At 38.5% G+C, this 15,057-nt stretch overlaps 1 protein-coding gene across 2 annotated transcripts in view; it reads right to left on the bottom strand.

Annotated features, from left to right (window-relative positions):
- Nucleotides 1–15,057, bottom strand: part of EGFR (epidermal growth factor receptor) — a 111,734-nt gene that overhangs the window by 61,373 nt on the left and 35,304 nt on the right. For both annotated transcript variants that reach the window (XM_015812798.2, XM_015812799.1), the window contains exon 7: nucleotides 11,127–11,243. In XM_015812798.2, coding sequence (XP_015668284.1) covers nucleotides 11,127–11,243 — 117 coding nt within the window. The remainder of the gene's footprint in view (nucleotides 1–11,126; nucleotides 11,244–15,057) is intronic.

Below are 15,057 nucleotides of genomic sequence, written 5' to 3' on the forward strand. Positions count from 1 at the left end.
TAATAATTAAAAAATAATAATAATAATAATAATAATAATAATAATAATAATAATAATAATAATAATAATAATAATAATAATAATAATAATAATAATACGAAGAAGAAGAAGAAGCAGAAGCAGAAGAAGAAGAAGAAGAAGAAGAAGAAGAAGAAGAAGAAGAAGAAGAAGAAGAAGAAGAAGAAGAAGAAGAAGAAGAAGAAGAAGAAGAAGAAGTTGGAAGGGACCTTGGAGGTCATCTAGTCCAACCCCCTGCTCAGGCAGAAAACCCTATACCATTTTGGGCAAATGGCTGTCCAGTCTCTTCTTAAAAACTTCCACTGTTGGAGCATTCACCACTTCTGGAGGCAAGTTGTTCCACTGGTTAATTGTTCTAACTGTCAGGAAGTTTCTCCTTAGTTCTAGGTTGATTAGTTTCCATCCATTGTTTCTTGTCCTGCCTTCAGGCCCTTTGGAAAATAGCTTGACTCCCTCTTTTCTGTGGGAGCCCCTGAGGTATTGGAACACTGCTATCATTTTCCCCCTCGTCCTTCTCTTCACTAAACTAGACATACCCAATTCCAGCAACCGTTCCTTATATGTTTTAGCCTCCAGTCCCCTAATCATCTTTGTTGCTCTTCTCTGTACTCTTTCTAGAATCTCAACATCTTTTTTACATCGTGGTGACCAAAACTGGATGCAGTATTCCAAGTGTGGCCTTACCAAGGCATTGTAAAGTGGTATTAATACTTCACGTAATCTTGATTCTATCCCTCTCTTAGTGCAATCTAGCACTGTGTTGACCTTTTTGGCAGCTGCAGCACACTGCTGGCTCATATTTCAGTGATTGTCCACTAGGACTCCGAGGTCCCTCTCACAGTTACTACTATTGAGCAAGGTACCCCCTATACTATACCTGTACATTTGGTCTTTCTTGTCTAAATGTAGAACCTTACTTCCCCCCCATTGAATTTTATTTTGTTAGATAGTACCCAGTGTTCAAGTCTGTCCAGATCCTCCTGTATCTTAAGCCTGTCTTATGGAGTGTTGGCTATTCCTGCCAGCTTGGTGTCGTCTGCAAATTTGATGAGTTCCCCATTTATCCCCTCGTCCAAATCGTTGATGAAGATGTTGAAGAGCACTGGGCCCAGAACAGAGCCCTGGGGCACCCCACTACACACTTCCCTCCATGTAGATGCAGTTCCATTGAGGACCACACGCTAGTCAGCCAGCTACGATCCATCTGGTGATGATGCTATCTAACCCACATTTTTCTATCTTATCAAGTGGTAGGTTGTGATCTACTTTATCAAATGCCTTACTGAAGTCCAAGTAAATTATATCCACAGCATTCCTCTGATCCACTAATTTTGTCACTTGGTCAAAGAATGCAATAAGATTTGTGTGGCATGATCTGTTTTTGACAAACCCATGTTGGCTTTTAGTAATGACTTTGTTTGCCTCTAGGTGTTCGCTGATTCGTTGTTTGATTATCTTTTCCAGAATCTTCCCAGGTATTGATGTCAGGCTGATAGGTCTGTAATTTCCTGGGTTCATTTCCCCCCCTTTTTTGAAGATGGGAATTACATCAGTTCTTTTCCAGTCCTCTGGTAGTTCCCCAGTGCTCCAGGATCTTTGAAAAATATAGTTCAATGGTTCTGAGATCACATCTGCCAGTTCCTTGAGAACCTTGGGGTATAATCCATCTGGTCCTGGTGATTTGAACTCATCTAGGCTGGACAGCTGCTCACTTATCATTTTCTTGCCTATCTTAACTTATGTTTCTATTCTGTTTTTTATGGCACTACTTTTGATAGGTTGGTCTGTTTTTTCCCTTTGTGTAAAGACGGATGCAAAAAACGAGTTGAATAGTTCTGCTTTCTCTCTGTTGCTTGTCACCTTCTTGCCACTTTCATGCACTAATGGACCAATCATTTTCTTCACTGTTTTCTTGTTTTTTACATGTTGAAAGAAGCTTTTTTTAGTTATTTTTGACTTTGGTCACAAGTCTTAGTTCATTTTGAGTCTTAGCTTTCCTCACTTCATCTTTGCAGGCTCGGGCTATTTGCTGATATTCTGCTTTAGTTATGTGCCCCTCTTTCCACTTTCTATACTTCTCCTTTTTATCTTTCAATTTATCAGAGAGTTCTTTATGCTGGTTTCTTTTGAGAGCTGTTATTTTTCCTCTTTGTTGGTATTGTGCTAGACTGGGCTTTTATTGTCTCACTTTTTAAAATTTCCCAAGCTTCTTGAGTTGTTTTCCCCTTGAGGATTCTCATCTATAGAATCCTTCCCAAGCTCTCTCTAAGTTTATTGAAATTAGCTCTCTTAAAATCCAAGACTCTAGTTTGACTGTGTTCTATTGCTTGTGCTTCCATAATGTTGAATTCCAATATTGCATGATCACTTCCTCTCAAGGTTCCTGTGGCTTCAACACCTTCTATCATTTCATCTCTGTTAGTGAGAATTAGATCCAATATGGCTAATCCCCTAGTTCCTTTCTCTACTTTTTGGGAGACAAAGTTGTCTGCTAGGTTAGCCAGGAATCTGTTTGATCTTCTACTTGGTGCAGAGTTTGTCTCCCAATTGATGTCAGGATAATTAAACTCTCCCATTACTATTGTGATGTGCTTCCTACATACTTTAGTTAGCTGACTAGCAAAAAGTTCATCTATTTCCTCTGTTTGGTTGGGTGGCCTGTAGTATAAACCTATGGCAATGTCATTTCCCCCCATTTTACATTGACCCAAATGCATTCAAGACAGTTTTCATCATTGTTGTGTTCTATTTCTGTAGAGATGTAGTTATTTTATGTTATTTTAAGTATTTTATGTTTAGGTGACCAAAAGTTTCCCTTATCTCAGCTTCTCCCCTTTTCCCTTTTCATACCATAGTCTAATATTCTGGTTACACATCTTATCCATTTAATTCTATATTGCTCCATTTTCTAAGTTATCTATTTTCCACCATATTCAACCATCTAATTGATAATACAGCATCCCCTCTAATAAAGCAAAATTGCCTTTTTGATGTAATCATTTACGCACCAAATCTCAGACCCTGCTTTGCTCTCTTGCCATCACTAACTCTCAATAAAAAGTTCCTTTTGAGACAAATGCCTGTTTCAAGAGTTCTGCTTTCTTGGGAGATCTGGTTGAGGCAGGGCCTTACAGTGAGACCCCCTGGCAGTGCTGAGAGCCACAGTTAAAGTGCCATGGAAATATTCCTCTTCCCACTGAATGGTTGTGTGAGTTGATATGACTGGTAGAATAACAGGGACATCCACATGGGAGGAAGGGAGATCAGGGCTGGGGATAGAAGTTCACTTCACAGTGTAGGTGGGACAACCAATTCAAGTAATGGCAGATAGGAGTAGGAAACGGATCAAGAGAACAGGCCATTATAAAGGAAGATGCCCCCGATACTGGTTGTGTGTTCCAGCCCTCCAAGCTCATGTGTAAATCCTGGACATCAGACCTTTAGAGTTCCAGTCCTTTGGCAGCTGCTGCTGAATGCCAGGAAGTCAACAACAAGACCTCCCTTTCTTGTGACCTTATTGGGGAGGAACAAACCCACCTGGCACGCATCATAGAAACCTGGCTGAAACATGTCCAGTTGGGTTTAGGGTTTGGCACCAGTCAAGACCTTAGGATAGGGGAGAGAATGTAGCAGTTGTCATTTGAATATCTTTTGGCTTTCATTTACAAGTCTGTGCATAGGAATTGTCAAGCAGCTAATGGATAAAAACATTCAAATTCATTCTCAATTGGAATCCAATAATAGAGTGGATCTATTGGAGATGCCCAGGGAGTGACATTTTGACCTGGGGAAGTGGACAAGGTTCTTGGAGCTGTTAGTACAACTACTTATTAAATCCTTGCCCCTACTGATTGGCAAAAGTCTCCAGAAAGGTGTTCCAATGATGCTACTTTCCAAAAGGCAACTGGGGTTTTTTTGTTATTTTTTTTGAAGACATTTCACTTCTTTGAGAACTGAAGAAGCTTCTTGGATAAGAAGTGAAACATTTTCAAAGAGAAAAAAAAAAAGAAAAGTCCAATTGCCTTTTGGAAAAATGCACCTTTCGGACAATCATAACCTGGATGATTGAGACTCTCTATAGATATCTGCAGAAGGGTGACTTGCAAGTGGATTCAGGTATTAATTAATATAGATAGCCCTTAACTTACAACAGTTCATTTAATGACTGTTTGAAGTTACAATGGCACTGAAAAAAGCGATTTAAGACAGTTTTTCAAATTTATGACCCTTACAGGATGCCCATAGTCATGTGAACAAAATTCAGATGCTTGGCTCCTAACTCATATTTATGACAGTTGCAATGTCCTGGGGTCATTTGATCACCTTTTGCGAGCTTCTGCCAAGTAAAATCAATGGGGAAGCCAAATTCACTTGACAACCATGTTACTAACATAATAACTGCAATGATTCACTTAACAACTGTTAAAGGTCGTAAAATGGAGCAAAATTCACTTAATAACTGCCTTATTTAGCAACAGAAATTTTGGGCTCACTTATAGTTGTAGGTCCAGGACTACCTGTACATTGCTGCAGGAGGAAATATTCCTGGCCCATTTAACGAAGCCTTCTCCTCCTTAAGAAACCTTCCCTGGTTCCCACCTTTCTGGACATTTTTGTCCAGTTTCCCACCTCTCCTTTTTAGCAAAGATGGTGGAAAAAGTTGTTCTACTGCAGCTTCAGTGGATTATCTGACTCCTTCTAGTCGTGTTTCAGGCTTGATTATGGGACAGAGACAGCATAGGTCACACTTGTAGATGATCTCTGGCTGAAGTGGGATGGAAATAGTACATCCATCCTTGCTCTTCTTGCCTCTTGGCAGCTTTTGATATTATTAACCATGGTATCTTTTGGAGCCAGTTGTTGGCAGCTTTTGATATTATTAACCATGGTATCTTTTGGAGCCAGTTGTTGGGTGATGCAGTTTTGCGCTGTTTCAACTCCTTTCTTCAAGACTGATCACAACTGGTGATGACAGAGAGTGAGAGTTTACAGTTGTTCCTTTGTGGCATGCTGCAGAGCTCAGGGCCCTCTCCATTCCATTTTAGCATTTATATGAAACCACAGGGTTAGATCATCCAACACCATGGGATGAAGTATCATTAATGTGCCAATAATATCCAACTCTGTATTTGCTGATCCAAGTGATACTATAGCTGTCCTCTCACAATCTGCAAGCTGAAGGAATTTAGGTGGGGACCAATAGGCTTCAGCTGAACCTGGATAAGGTGAAGTGATAGTGGGTTCAAGGAGCTTTCGGATCTGGAGGTTTATCATCTTTAGTTCTTATAGAATTGCATTATCCCAGACAGATCCAGTGCACAATCTGTGGGTTCTCCTAGATTCATGACTCCCGACTCAAAGAGCAGGTGACAGTTGTGGCTAGGAGAGCACTTATGCAATTTCATGTTGTGTATTAGTTGTGCACTTTCCTGGATTGTGAAGCTTTGTGCACAATCCATCATGCCCTGGTTATCTCCTGATTGGATTACTACAATGTGCTCTACCCGGGGCTACCCTTGAAAAATATTCAGAAACCACAATTGGTACAGAATACAGTGGCATAGAAGGCTCCTCAGGTGATATATGTGACACCATTGTTACATGAGCTGCACTAGCTGCCAGTGTGCTTCCAGGTCCAATTCAAGGTGTTGGTCATTAGCTTTAAAGTGCTTTATGGCATAGATCCAGGGTATCTGAGGAACTGTCTCAAGCTGATGGGATTAGCTCTCTCCATTCATTCCATTGGAAATGGCCTGCTTTGTTATCCTGCCAGCAAAAGAATTTTGGCTGGTGGAGTCCAGGAGAAGAGCCTGGAATATTCTCCCAACAACAATGAGGTCTGCTCCCATATTCCTGGTTATCTGAAAGAGCCTAAAAATTTGGCTCTGCTGCTTGGCTCAAGGCCCTAACAGAGACTTGGTATGTTGTGGATGGTTGACTGGATCCTCAATCCCAGGCTGCCCATCATCTTGGTTTATAACATTGTAATTTTTCTATTTTAATGGTTTCCTAGCACTTTATTTTTTTTTTATATTGCAAGTCAACCACATTCACTGTATCAGTAAAATAGGAAGCATAGAAATTCAATAACTAAGTAAATAAAAACATACAATCTATCCAAAGTTCCATTTAATAAATCCCAAATATTTGCGATACATGAGATACATGTATCATTTTTTACTGTGGAAAAAACATTGTGTTGCATTAAAATAGATACATCTTTAGAGTTTAATTATGCATCTATTATATTTTCTCTATTTCTGCAAAATCACATTCATGTGTCACATATATCACCCAGTTAACAGAAAATGATTAAACTGATTTATTTAAATTTATAACAACCTAAAAGTCGTGTACAGTACATACATTGTATTTAATAATTGTTCTATATAATTCATTAAATTATATTTAAACATATTGAATTTTATAGTAGGCATTTATTCTAACACTAAAGTTCTATCCTGATTATATCAAATTATTCTAGCATTGTCAGTTTACTTCAGGAAAAAATAGATCTAACACTGTGTGTAATTTCATTTACTGTGAAATAGGATTTGCAGTGGATTAATCAAAAACAAAATAACAGTATTGACAATATGAATAGAAATCCCTCAAAATCATAAAAGTTTGGTTGTTCTATTTTGGGCAATCTTGTTTTGATATCTTTCATGATTATTTTGAGGACAGGAACTTGGTATTTTTCATTCATCTTCTTACATATGGGAATTGCTCATTGGGAACTCTGATCAGAGAGGACACATTTTTCTAAGTATTAGTACTGCTTTATAAAACCCTAGTGAGACCACACCTGGAATACTGCAACCAGTTTTGATCACCATACTACAAAAAAGATGTTGAGACCTTGGAAAAAGTTCAAAGATGATCAATTAAGATGATCAAAGGCCTGGAGACTAAAACATATGAAGAATGGCTGCAGGACCTGGGTTTGGCTACTCTAAAGAAAAGAAGAAATAGGGGCAACATGATAGCAGTATTCCAGTATTTGAGAGGGTGCAACAAAGAAGAGGGGGTCAAATTATTCTCCAAAGCACCAGAGGGCAGGACAAGAAACAATGGTTGGAAACTGATCAAAGACAGAAGCAACCTGGAATTAAGGAGAAACTTTCTGACAGTGAGGACAATTAACCAGTGGAACAACTTGTCTTCAGAAATCATGGGCACTCTCTCACTGGAGGTTTTTAAGAAGAGACTAAACAGCCACTTGTCTGAGATGGTATAGGTTACCTTGCTTCAGCGGGGGGCTGGCCTAGAAGACCTTCAAGATCCCTTCCAGCTCTATTCTGTTCTGTTCTGTTCTAGACTAGTCTAGTCTAGTCTAGTCTAGTCTAGTCTAGTCTAGTCTAGTCTAGTCTAGTCTAGTCTAGTCTAAGTCTAATCTTTTACAATGAAATATTTCACCCTGCTTTCTCCTTAAAAGGTAGTGTAATGATACCACTTCAAAATAGCCAAATTATAATAATTCAAATATCACTACAACCAAAATTGCTGCAATGAAAATACAGGCAGAAACGGACTTCTGGTTTTGTGCCCGTAGTGCATGGCTGCGCAAATGAGGACCTCTGCTCCTCACAGCTAATTTTGTCCTGTTAGGGGGACCCTAGATGGGTCCAAAGTCACCCTGAAGAGGTGACCGTGAAGGAGGGGTGCCCCATTGATCATGAAGCAATGGCAATTGCTTTATTTGATCCGGGGAAAGCTCTCCGAACCCAACAGGAGAAAGGCTAGCGTGAGATCAGCGTCTAGCCCAAGCTACTTGCAGCCGAAGTCCCAAGGCATGAACCTGAACATTGGTGAACAGCGTGCTTGGAATTGGTGAGAGTACTGATCTTCTTCCTTCTATCTACTAACTAAATCCTTGAAAAGATCCCCAAAGCAAGAAAACCTCCAGAAGTGAAGGGAGGGGACTACATCCCCATTCCCTTACAGATGGAAGCGGCAAATTAATATTAAAGGAGGAAAGAGATATGCTAAAATTTGATTTAAAATACTACAGTCTGGACAAATTTAGAAATTAAAAAGTTGTCAAGATTATATCCTAAAGAATTTTCGATGGAATTATAAAAATATATAACAAAAATAACTTTTTGATTGAAAAAAAAACTGAAAAAAGAAATAACTGCTGACATCTAGTGAAGAATCAGAAAATAGAACACTAACAATAAGGACTCAGAAATTGGCAGAATGCCTAGAAACAAAGAAAAAGTTGTTCCTTTGAATTGCAAATAACCTTGAAGACAGCGGGGAACAAAGGAAGAGCCAGTATAAGATTAAAAAATGCCTGAAAGAAAAAAAAAACACCTGGACTAAGAACTGTTTATGGAAAAGAAAAACCTTGGCTTTTTGGCTAATCTTTTAGAGGAGAATCTACAGGAAGGATTTAAAGTGGCTTAACACACTGAACTGTAATTTTGACTGACTGATAAATTGACTTTTGAATTAAAACATTGGTGAAAGATTATTTGAAGGGAGGATACAACATGGATATCACATATGTATCAAAAAATGACAGGACGCCACATTCAATATTTTCTCCTGAAGGACTTAGCCTGGAAAATCAAGGGCCTCCAGAAGCAATACTTCAAGGGAAAATAAATACTTTCCAGGAGGAAATATATGTAATGTTAGGACAAATACAAATGACAATAGACTCAAACCACGAGGAAATTTGAAACAACTTTGATGATTTAAGTAAGCATATTTCCAATCTAAATCTACAATTAAAAGATACCCAGGAAATAACAACGAATGAACAAATAAATCAGATAACAGACCACAAATTAGAAGAGTATGATCAAATTGATGAAATAACAAAGGAAAAGAATTACAATTTGACACAAACAGGGAAAAATCTATAAGGTTCTGATACAACAAGAAAAATGGAATGGACTACACAATTATCAGGAGAACCATCAGAGTTTGGGAGACACAAAGTATTCATCTTACTTACTTCATCTTTTGTATTCCCAACAACATTTGTAAAAATACAGGAACTGCTGGGTAAGCGGATTACATCAACTTGGAAAATTACTTGGCAAAAGAAAAAGACCAGAGACAGATAGAAGAGATTTGACTCGCCCTACCAGATGGACTATTATGTGAATAAACATTTGTTTGAATATGGCTAAAAGAACAGAGAATTTTGAACATAAAGGGGCCTTATAACAAGAAGGATAAGAAATTTAAGTAATATAGTATGTTCTATAATATATGAAATGTTAAAAAAGCAGGTTGATGTAACTTTTATTAATATAAGTGAAATATAAACTGATTAAAAAGGATGTTATATCTAGATACTATAAGATAGATAAAAAGTATAGTATTTTTATAATGCATGATATAAAATATTGGGATGATATACCTAAATGGGAAAATTTGGACATTTAGATGACTAATATGAAGAAATTATGACTGATAAGAATTGGATTGAATATAAGGGACTTTAAGCGAACAAAAATTATAAAAATAGGATGCATGCTGAACTAATGAGATGATGGTTATGAAAATAATATAAGCTGATAAAAATGTTATATATAGAGATTATTATTATTTATATAAATATAAAAATGCCTATATTCTAATCATTTATATATTGAAAATATTAAGAATTATATTTTGGCTAAGGTTGAAGAAGAAGAATACAAATGGGAGAAGGGAAGATCAAAAAGATATATCATTAATTAATATATTATTTATGGAATTATCAAATTTAATTATTATTGATTGTTAATTATTATTGTCCTTTTTTTCTTATTAAAATATAAACCAAGACAACACGCTGTACACCAGGCACTGGAGATTGTTATAGTTAAAAACCAATAAAATATTTATGAAAATACAGGCAGAAACATTAATCAGAGTAAAAATTAAAGATATAATGTAAGACATAAGATAGTAATTCATATTTTGAATAATCAGGAAAGTATGTTAATTGGTACATTATACTTAATGATATAAGTCAGAATACAATGTATCAATAAAGGGTTGAAGTTATAGGAGCACAGATTACAATGAAATATTAGAAATATAGATGGTCCTCACTGAAAGTAATTTGGATTAGCAACTCCATCACAAAGCTATTGATCATAAGGCATGACTGAGGGATGTGACCATGTGGAATTTGTCTAATGACAGCAGCTGCAACTGCTGGAATTGCTGTTGTAAGTCAGTGCAATAACATGACGTCATGTTATTGCACTGACTTACAACAGCAATTCCGGCAGTCCCAGCTGCTGTCATTAGGCAAATCCTACATGGTCACATCCCTAGTCATGTGATCACCATTTGCAAAGTCCTGCCAGTGTGTCCTTGTTGACTTTGTTGGAAGCCAGCAGTGAAAGTCACAAATGGCAGCCACATGACAAATGGTATCCATAGGACACTGCAATGTTATTATTGCCAAGCATTTGAGTTGCAGTCATGTGACCCCGGAGATATTGTGACATCGCAACTACTCTACATTCAGCACTATCATAAGTTTGAATAGTCTCTGAATGAGTGATTGTTTAACAAGGATTTCCTGTAAATGATAGGAATAGTTAGATTGTGAAATCAATTTGTGGAAGGCTCTCCTTTCGTATCTTCAAATGGTCATTTAATAGTAATCTCTCCGGCATCCCTGACATTAGATTCTCTGTTGCAACACTTGTCATCTGGAACACCATTTTTCTGAGATTTGTTTGGCTGCCATCCACCATGTTTAAAAATTCTTGAAAATCTGGCTATTCACTAGCCTTGATTACAACTGAATAATGAGTCTTATATATTGTATTACTTTAAAATGGCTTTCTTTTACCAGATTTTTTTAAATTTATTTTTTATTGTACCCTGTCCAAATTAACCATGGAGTTGGATGGCCTTACAAAAAGAAATCATAATAAACTGATTTTGTACTGAGCAGAGGGATGATTGTCAATTCTATGATTCCCTGATATGGACTTAACATTATTAATCAACATGTGCAGTTAACATTATAAATCTAGTGAAATGATTAAAGCTTTTCTATCAGGCATCATATTAATATGTAGAATGCCTACTGTTAGCAATAATCCTTTGAGCTGTTGCATAATTTCTTTCTCTATCCTTCATACCTTTGCTACAAGGGCCATCACATTTTTTACATTTTCGAATGCCATTCTGCTCCACTTCTGTAGAGTCTGCATTGCATGATCGGACACATGAACCATGGTCTGTTACTACATAGTTATCTAGAAAAATTAGGAAGAGAGAGAGAGAAAAAACAGTCATAAGGAAAAAAAGGACACTTGTCACAGAATTTGTGTTATTTCCTTGGTTGATATAATTTTCATTTCCAGCCAAAACACACATCCTACATAAAAAAAAATACACAAACATACTCTCCAAATCAACTATAAGCTTGTCAGTATAAATGGTATGTAATTTTAGTAAGTTTTAATAAATTTTTAAAAATGGCAGATCAAATGTAAACTTCAGAATGGACTGATGTGCAAAAGAACCTTGCCAGTACTTTGAACAACTGTGTGTATAATTCATAGCAGTAGCTTCTCTGTAACATACCTTTGAAACATTTCAGTGAATTCCAAATGTATGTTAAAAGTTCATTAGACTCTTCATACCAGGTCATTTGTGAAAAAAAACTCTCATTTCTCTAGAATGAAATTTCAGAAACATGAACCAGTTTTTGAAAATATGTTAAATATGTGGTTTCTGGGAAGGAGATCAGTTTAGGAGTAAACAGATTTTTTTTTGAAGACCTCAAAATTCACTAATTTTGCTAATTAGTAATACTAATTAGTAATTACTATTAGCAACAATACATCATGAGTAATTTCATGATCTGGTCTGATTGAGAGAAAGTTCAAAAGAATCACATATTTAATAACATCAATAACAACAATAGTTGGAAGCGACCTTGGAGGTCTTCTAGTCCAACCCCCTGTTCGGACAGGAAACCCTATACCAATGATGGCGAACCTTTTAGAGACTGAGTGCCCAAAAACCCCCCCTGCCCCCCTGCTCTGCTCCGTTCCAACCACACTTGCCACGCTGCCCGTCCAGCTCACCATAGGGGATCACGAAGAGACTATAATATTTGTAGTGACCCCTGGCATGGAGTGCCCCCTTATTCTGGGCATGTCATGGCTAGCCAAGTGGAACCCGTGGGTGAACTGGAGGACAGGAGAACTCAGATTCCCAGATGGATGTACAGTAAAGACCCCAGCTCAGCTCCGAAATGGGGGAAGTCCCTCCAAAAGAGCAGGGGGGGGGAGTTACAAGACATCCAGAGGAATACAGGGACTTAGCTGAAGTGTTCAGTGAGGAGAAATCTAAAGAACTGCCCCCTCACCGACCCATGGACTGCTCCATCAAGATCCTCCCAGGGGCAAAATTATGCAAGCCAAAAGTATATTCTATGAGCCCACAAAAGCTCAAGGAAATGCAAAGAAAAAAAATCTGGAAAGGGGTTTCATCCAGCTGGTGAAACCAAAGACCACAGCCCAGGTGTTATTTTGAGAAAAGAAAGATGGGACTCTCCACCTCTGCATGGACTATAGATCTCTGAACGTAGTGAGCAAGAGTAACCTATACCTCCTCCCACTCATGAAGGACATGCTAGCACACCTATTGAAAGGAAAAATCTTTTTGAAACTGGACTTGAGGGAGGTGTATTATAGGATTAGAATTAAAGAAGGGGATGAGTGGAAAACTGCTTTCAATTGCCCCTTAGGATGTTACCAATTCAGGGTTTTACCCTACACCCTTCAAGGGGCACCCATAGTATTCATGCAATTAATAAATGAAGTGCTCCGAGAGCACCTGTATAAAGGGTGCTTGTTTACCTGGACAATATCCTGATATTCACTGAAACAAAAGAGGAACATGTGAAATTAGAACTGTGCTGAAAACAGGCAGCTCACCTGTATGCGAAGCTGTCTAAGTGTGAATTTCATAAGGAAAAAATTGACTACCTGGGGTATCACATCTTGCTGAGTGGCATAGAGATGGACCCTGAAAAAGTCTGAGCTGTACTAGAATGGGCTCCGCCCTGCACCAGGAAGCAATTGCAAAGTTTCCTTGGATTTGCTAACTTTTACCGGCATTCATCCTTTCCTTTGCACAGATCATGCTACCAACTAACTTGTTAAAGACAAAAGGGGAGGGGAAACCCAAACTGAGTCAGTGAATGAAAGGGACAGTAGAATGTCAAACCGCATTTGAAAGGTTAAAAAGACTATTTTCCGCAGAGCCAGTTCTAAGGCACCCTGACACCAAAAAAACTTTCATAATTCAGGCTGATGCTAGTGACGTGGCTGTGGGGGCAGTACTATTACAAGAGAATGATGAAGGGAAATTGCATCCTTGTGCATACACATCAAGGAAACTCACAGAGACAGAGCAAAGGTGGGCAGTTTGGGAGAAGGAGGTTTACATGGTCTAATGGGCCTTCTAACCTGGCAGCACTTCCTGGAGGGGAACAAAATTCCTTTCCATGTGTGGACTAACCACAAAAACTTGGAAGCACTAAAAACACCCAGGAAACTGACACCTAAGCAAGCGAGATGGTTGCGACATTTCCAGCTGTTTAATTTCACTCTAAAGCACTTGCTGGGGAAATTTTTTTTATAGCAGATGCATTGTCCAGACTGCCCCAGTACAATAGCCACCGAACAGAAATAACAGACCCACTTATGCAAAAAAAAAAATAAAAAATTAGCAACACAAGTCACCACCCGAGCACAAGCCAAACTTCAAAAGCCCCTAGCGAGCCAAGCAGGGATTGAATTCAAAAAAGCACTAGAAACCGACAAATGGTTCCTAAGCCACAAGAACCTATACACTGTGACTGATGGGTTACCATGGGTCAGAGGAAAGCTGTATGTCCCAAAAAGCCAGAGACTGACATTCATGCAGCTATGCTATGATTCAAAATCAGCTGGACATTTCAGATTTGTAAAAACTTCACACTTGGTGAAATGGCAGTTTTGGTGGCCATCAATAAAATAGGACACTGAAAGTTACGTGGCCAGTTGTCCAACTTGTGCTGCAGTGAAGAGAATGCAAGGAAATACCCCAGGCTTGTTGCAACCAGTAGCGACCCCATCAGCACCTTGGGGAGAAATCTCTATGGACTTTATTGTGGAGTTACTGGAAAGTGGGGGGAACACAGTCATTTGGGTCGTGATGGATTTATTCTCTAAACAAGTACATTTTATCCCATGCCAAAAAATCCCCAATGCAAAGACACTTGTAAATCTGTTCGTCCAGCATATTTATCGACTTCATGGAGCCCCACAACGAATCATATCAGATAGAGGGGTACAATTCACATCAGAATTCTGGAAAGCATTCCTAGAACTGTTGGGGACCACACAGGGGTTGTCATCTAGTCATCATCCACAGATGAATGGTGGGACTGAACGGTCGAACTCAGTACTGGAACAGAACCTACACTGCTTCATTAACTACCAGCAGGACAATTGGACTGACCTGCTCCCATTTGCAGAGGTCACCCATAACAACGCAGTGCATTCCAGCATGGGCTACACTCCTTTCCAGGTGGTGACGGGACAAAGTTTCACCCCGATGCCAGAACTCCCATTGAATGACCCGACCATCCCTTCCCTGAAGGAGTGGATTGCACAATTATGGAATATCTTGCCAGTTGTGAGAAAAGTATTAGACGAAGGTAGGGAAGCATATAAATTCCAAGCAGATAAGAAACGAAGCAAACCTAAACAATTTCAAGTAGGAGAGAAAGTTTACCTGTCAACAAAGTACCTAAGAGGGTTTATGCCCCCAATCAACTGTCATCTCAAAAACAATTTTATAGACAACTACATCAGAAAATAGTGGCTATGGATTATAACTCCTTGATTGTTATGGGGGACTGGAATGGGGTACTTGATACTTCAAAAGACAAAAAGACAACTTCTAGGGACGTGGCCCTTTCCAGACTCCCTAAATCCTTTTTTGCAATGATGGAAGATTTGGAGATGGTGGATGTTTGGAGATTACAACATATGAATGAACGTGATTTTA

The sequence above is a fragment of the Protobothrops mucrosquamatus genome, unplaced genomic scaffold (genome assembly GCF_001527695.2).
Source record: "Protobothrops mucrosquamatus isolate PMUCROS unplaced genomic scaffold, P.Mucros_1.0 scaffold111, whole genome shotgun sequence".
In the NCBI taxonomy this organism is placed as follows: Eukaryota; Metazoa; Chordata; class Lepidosauria; order Squamata; family Viperidae; genus Protobothrops; species Protobothrops mucrosquamatus.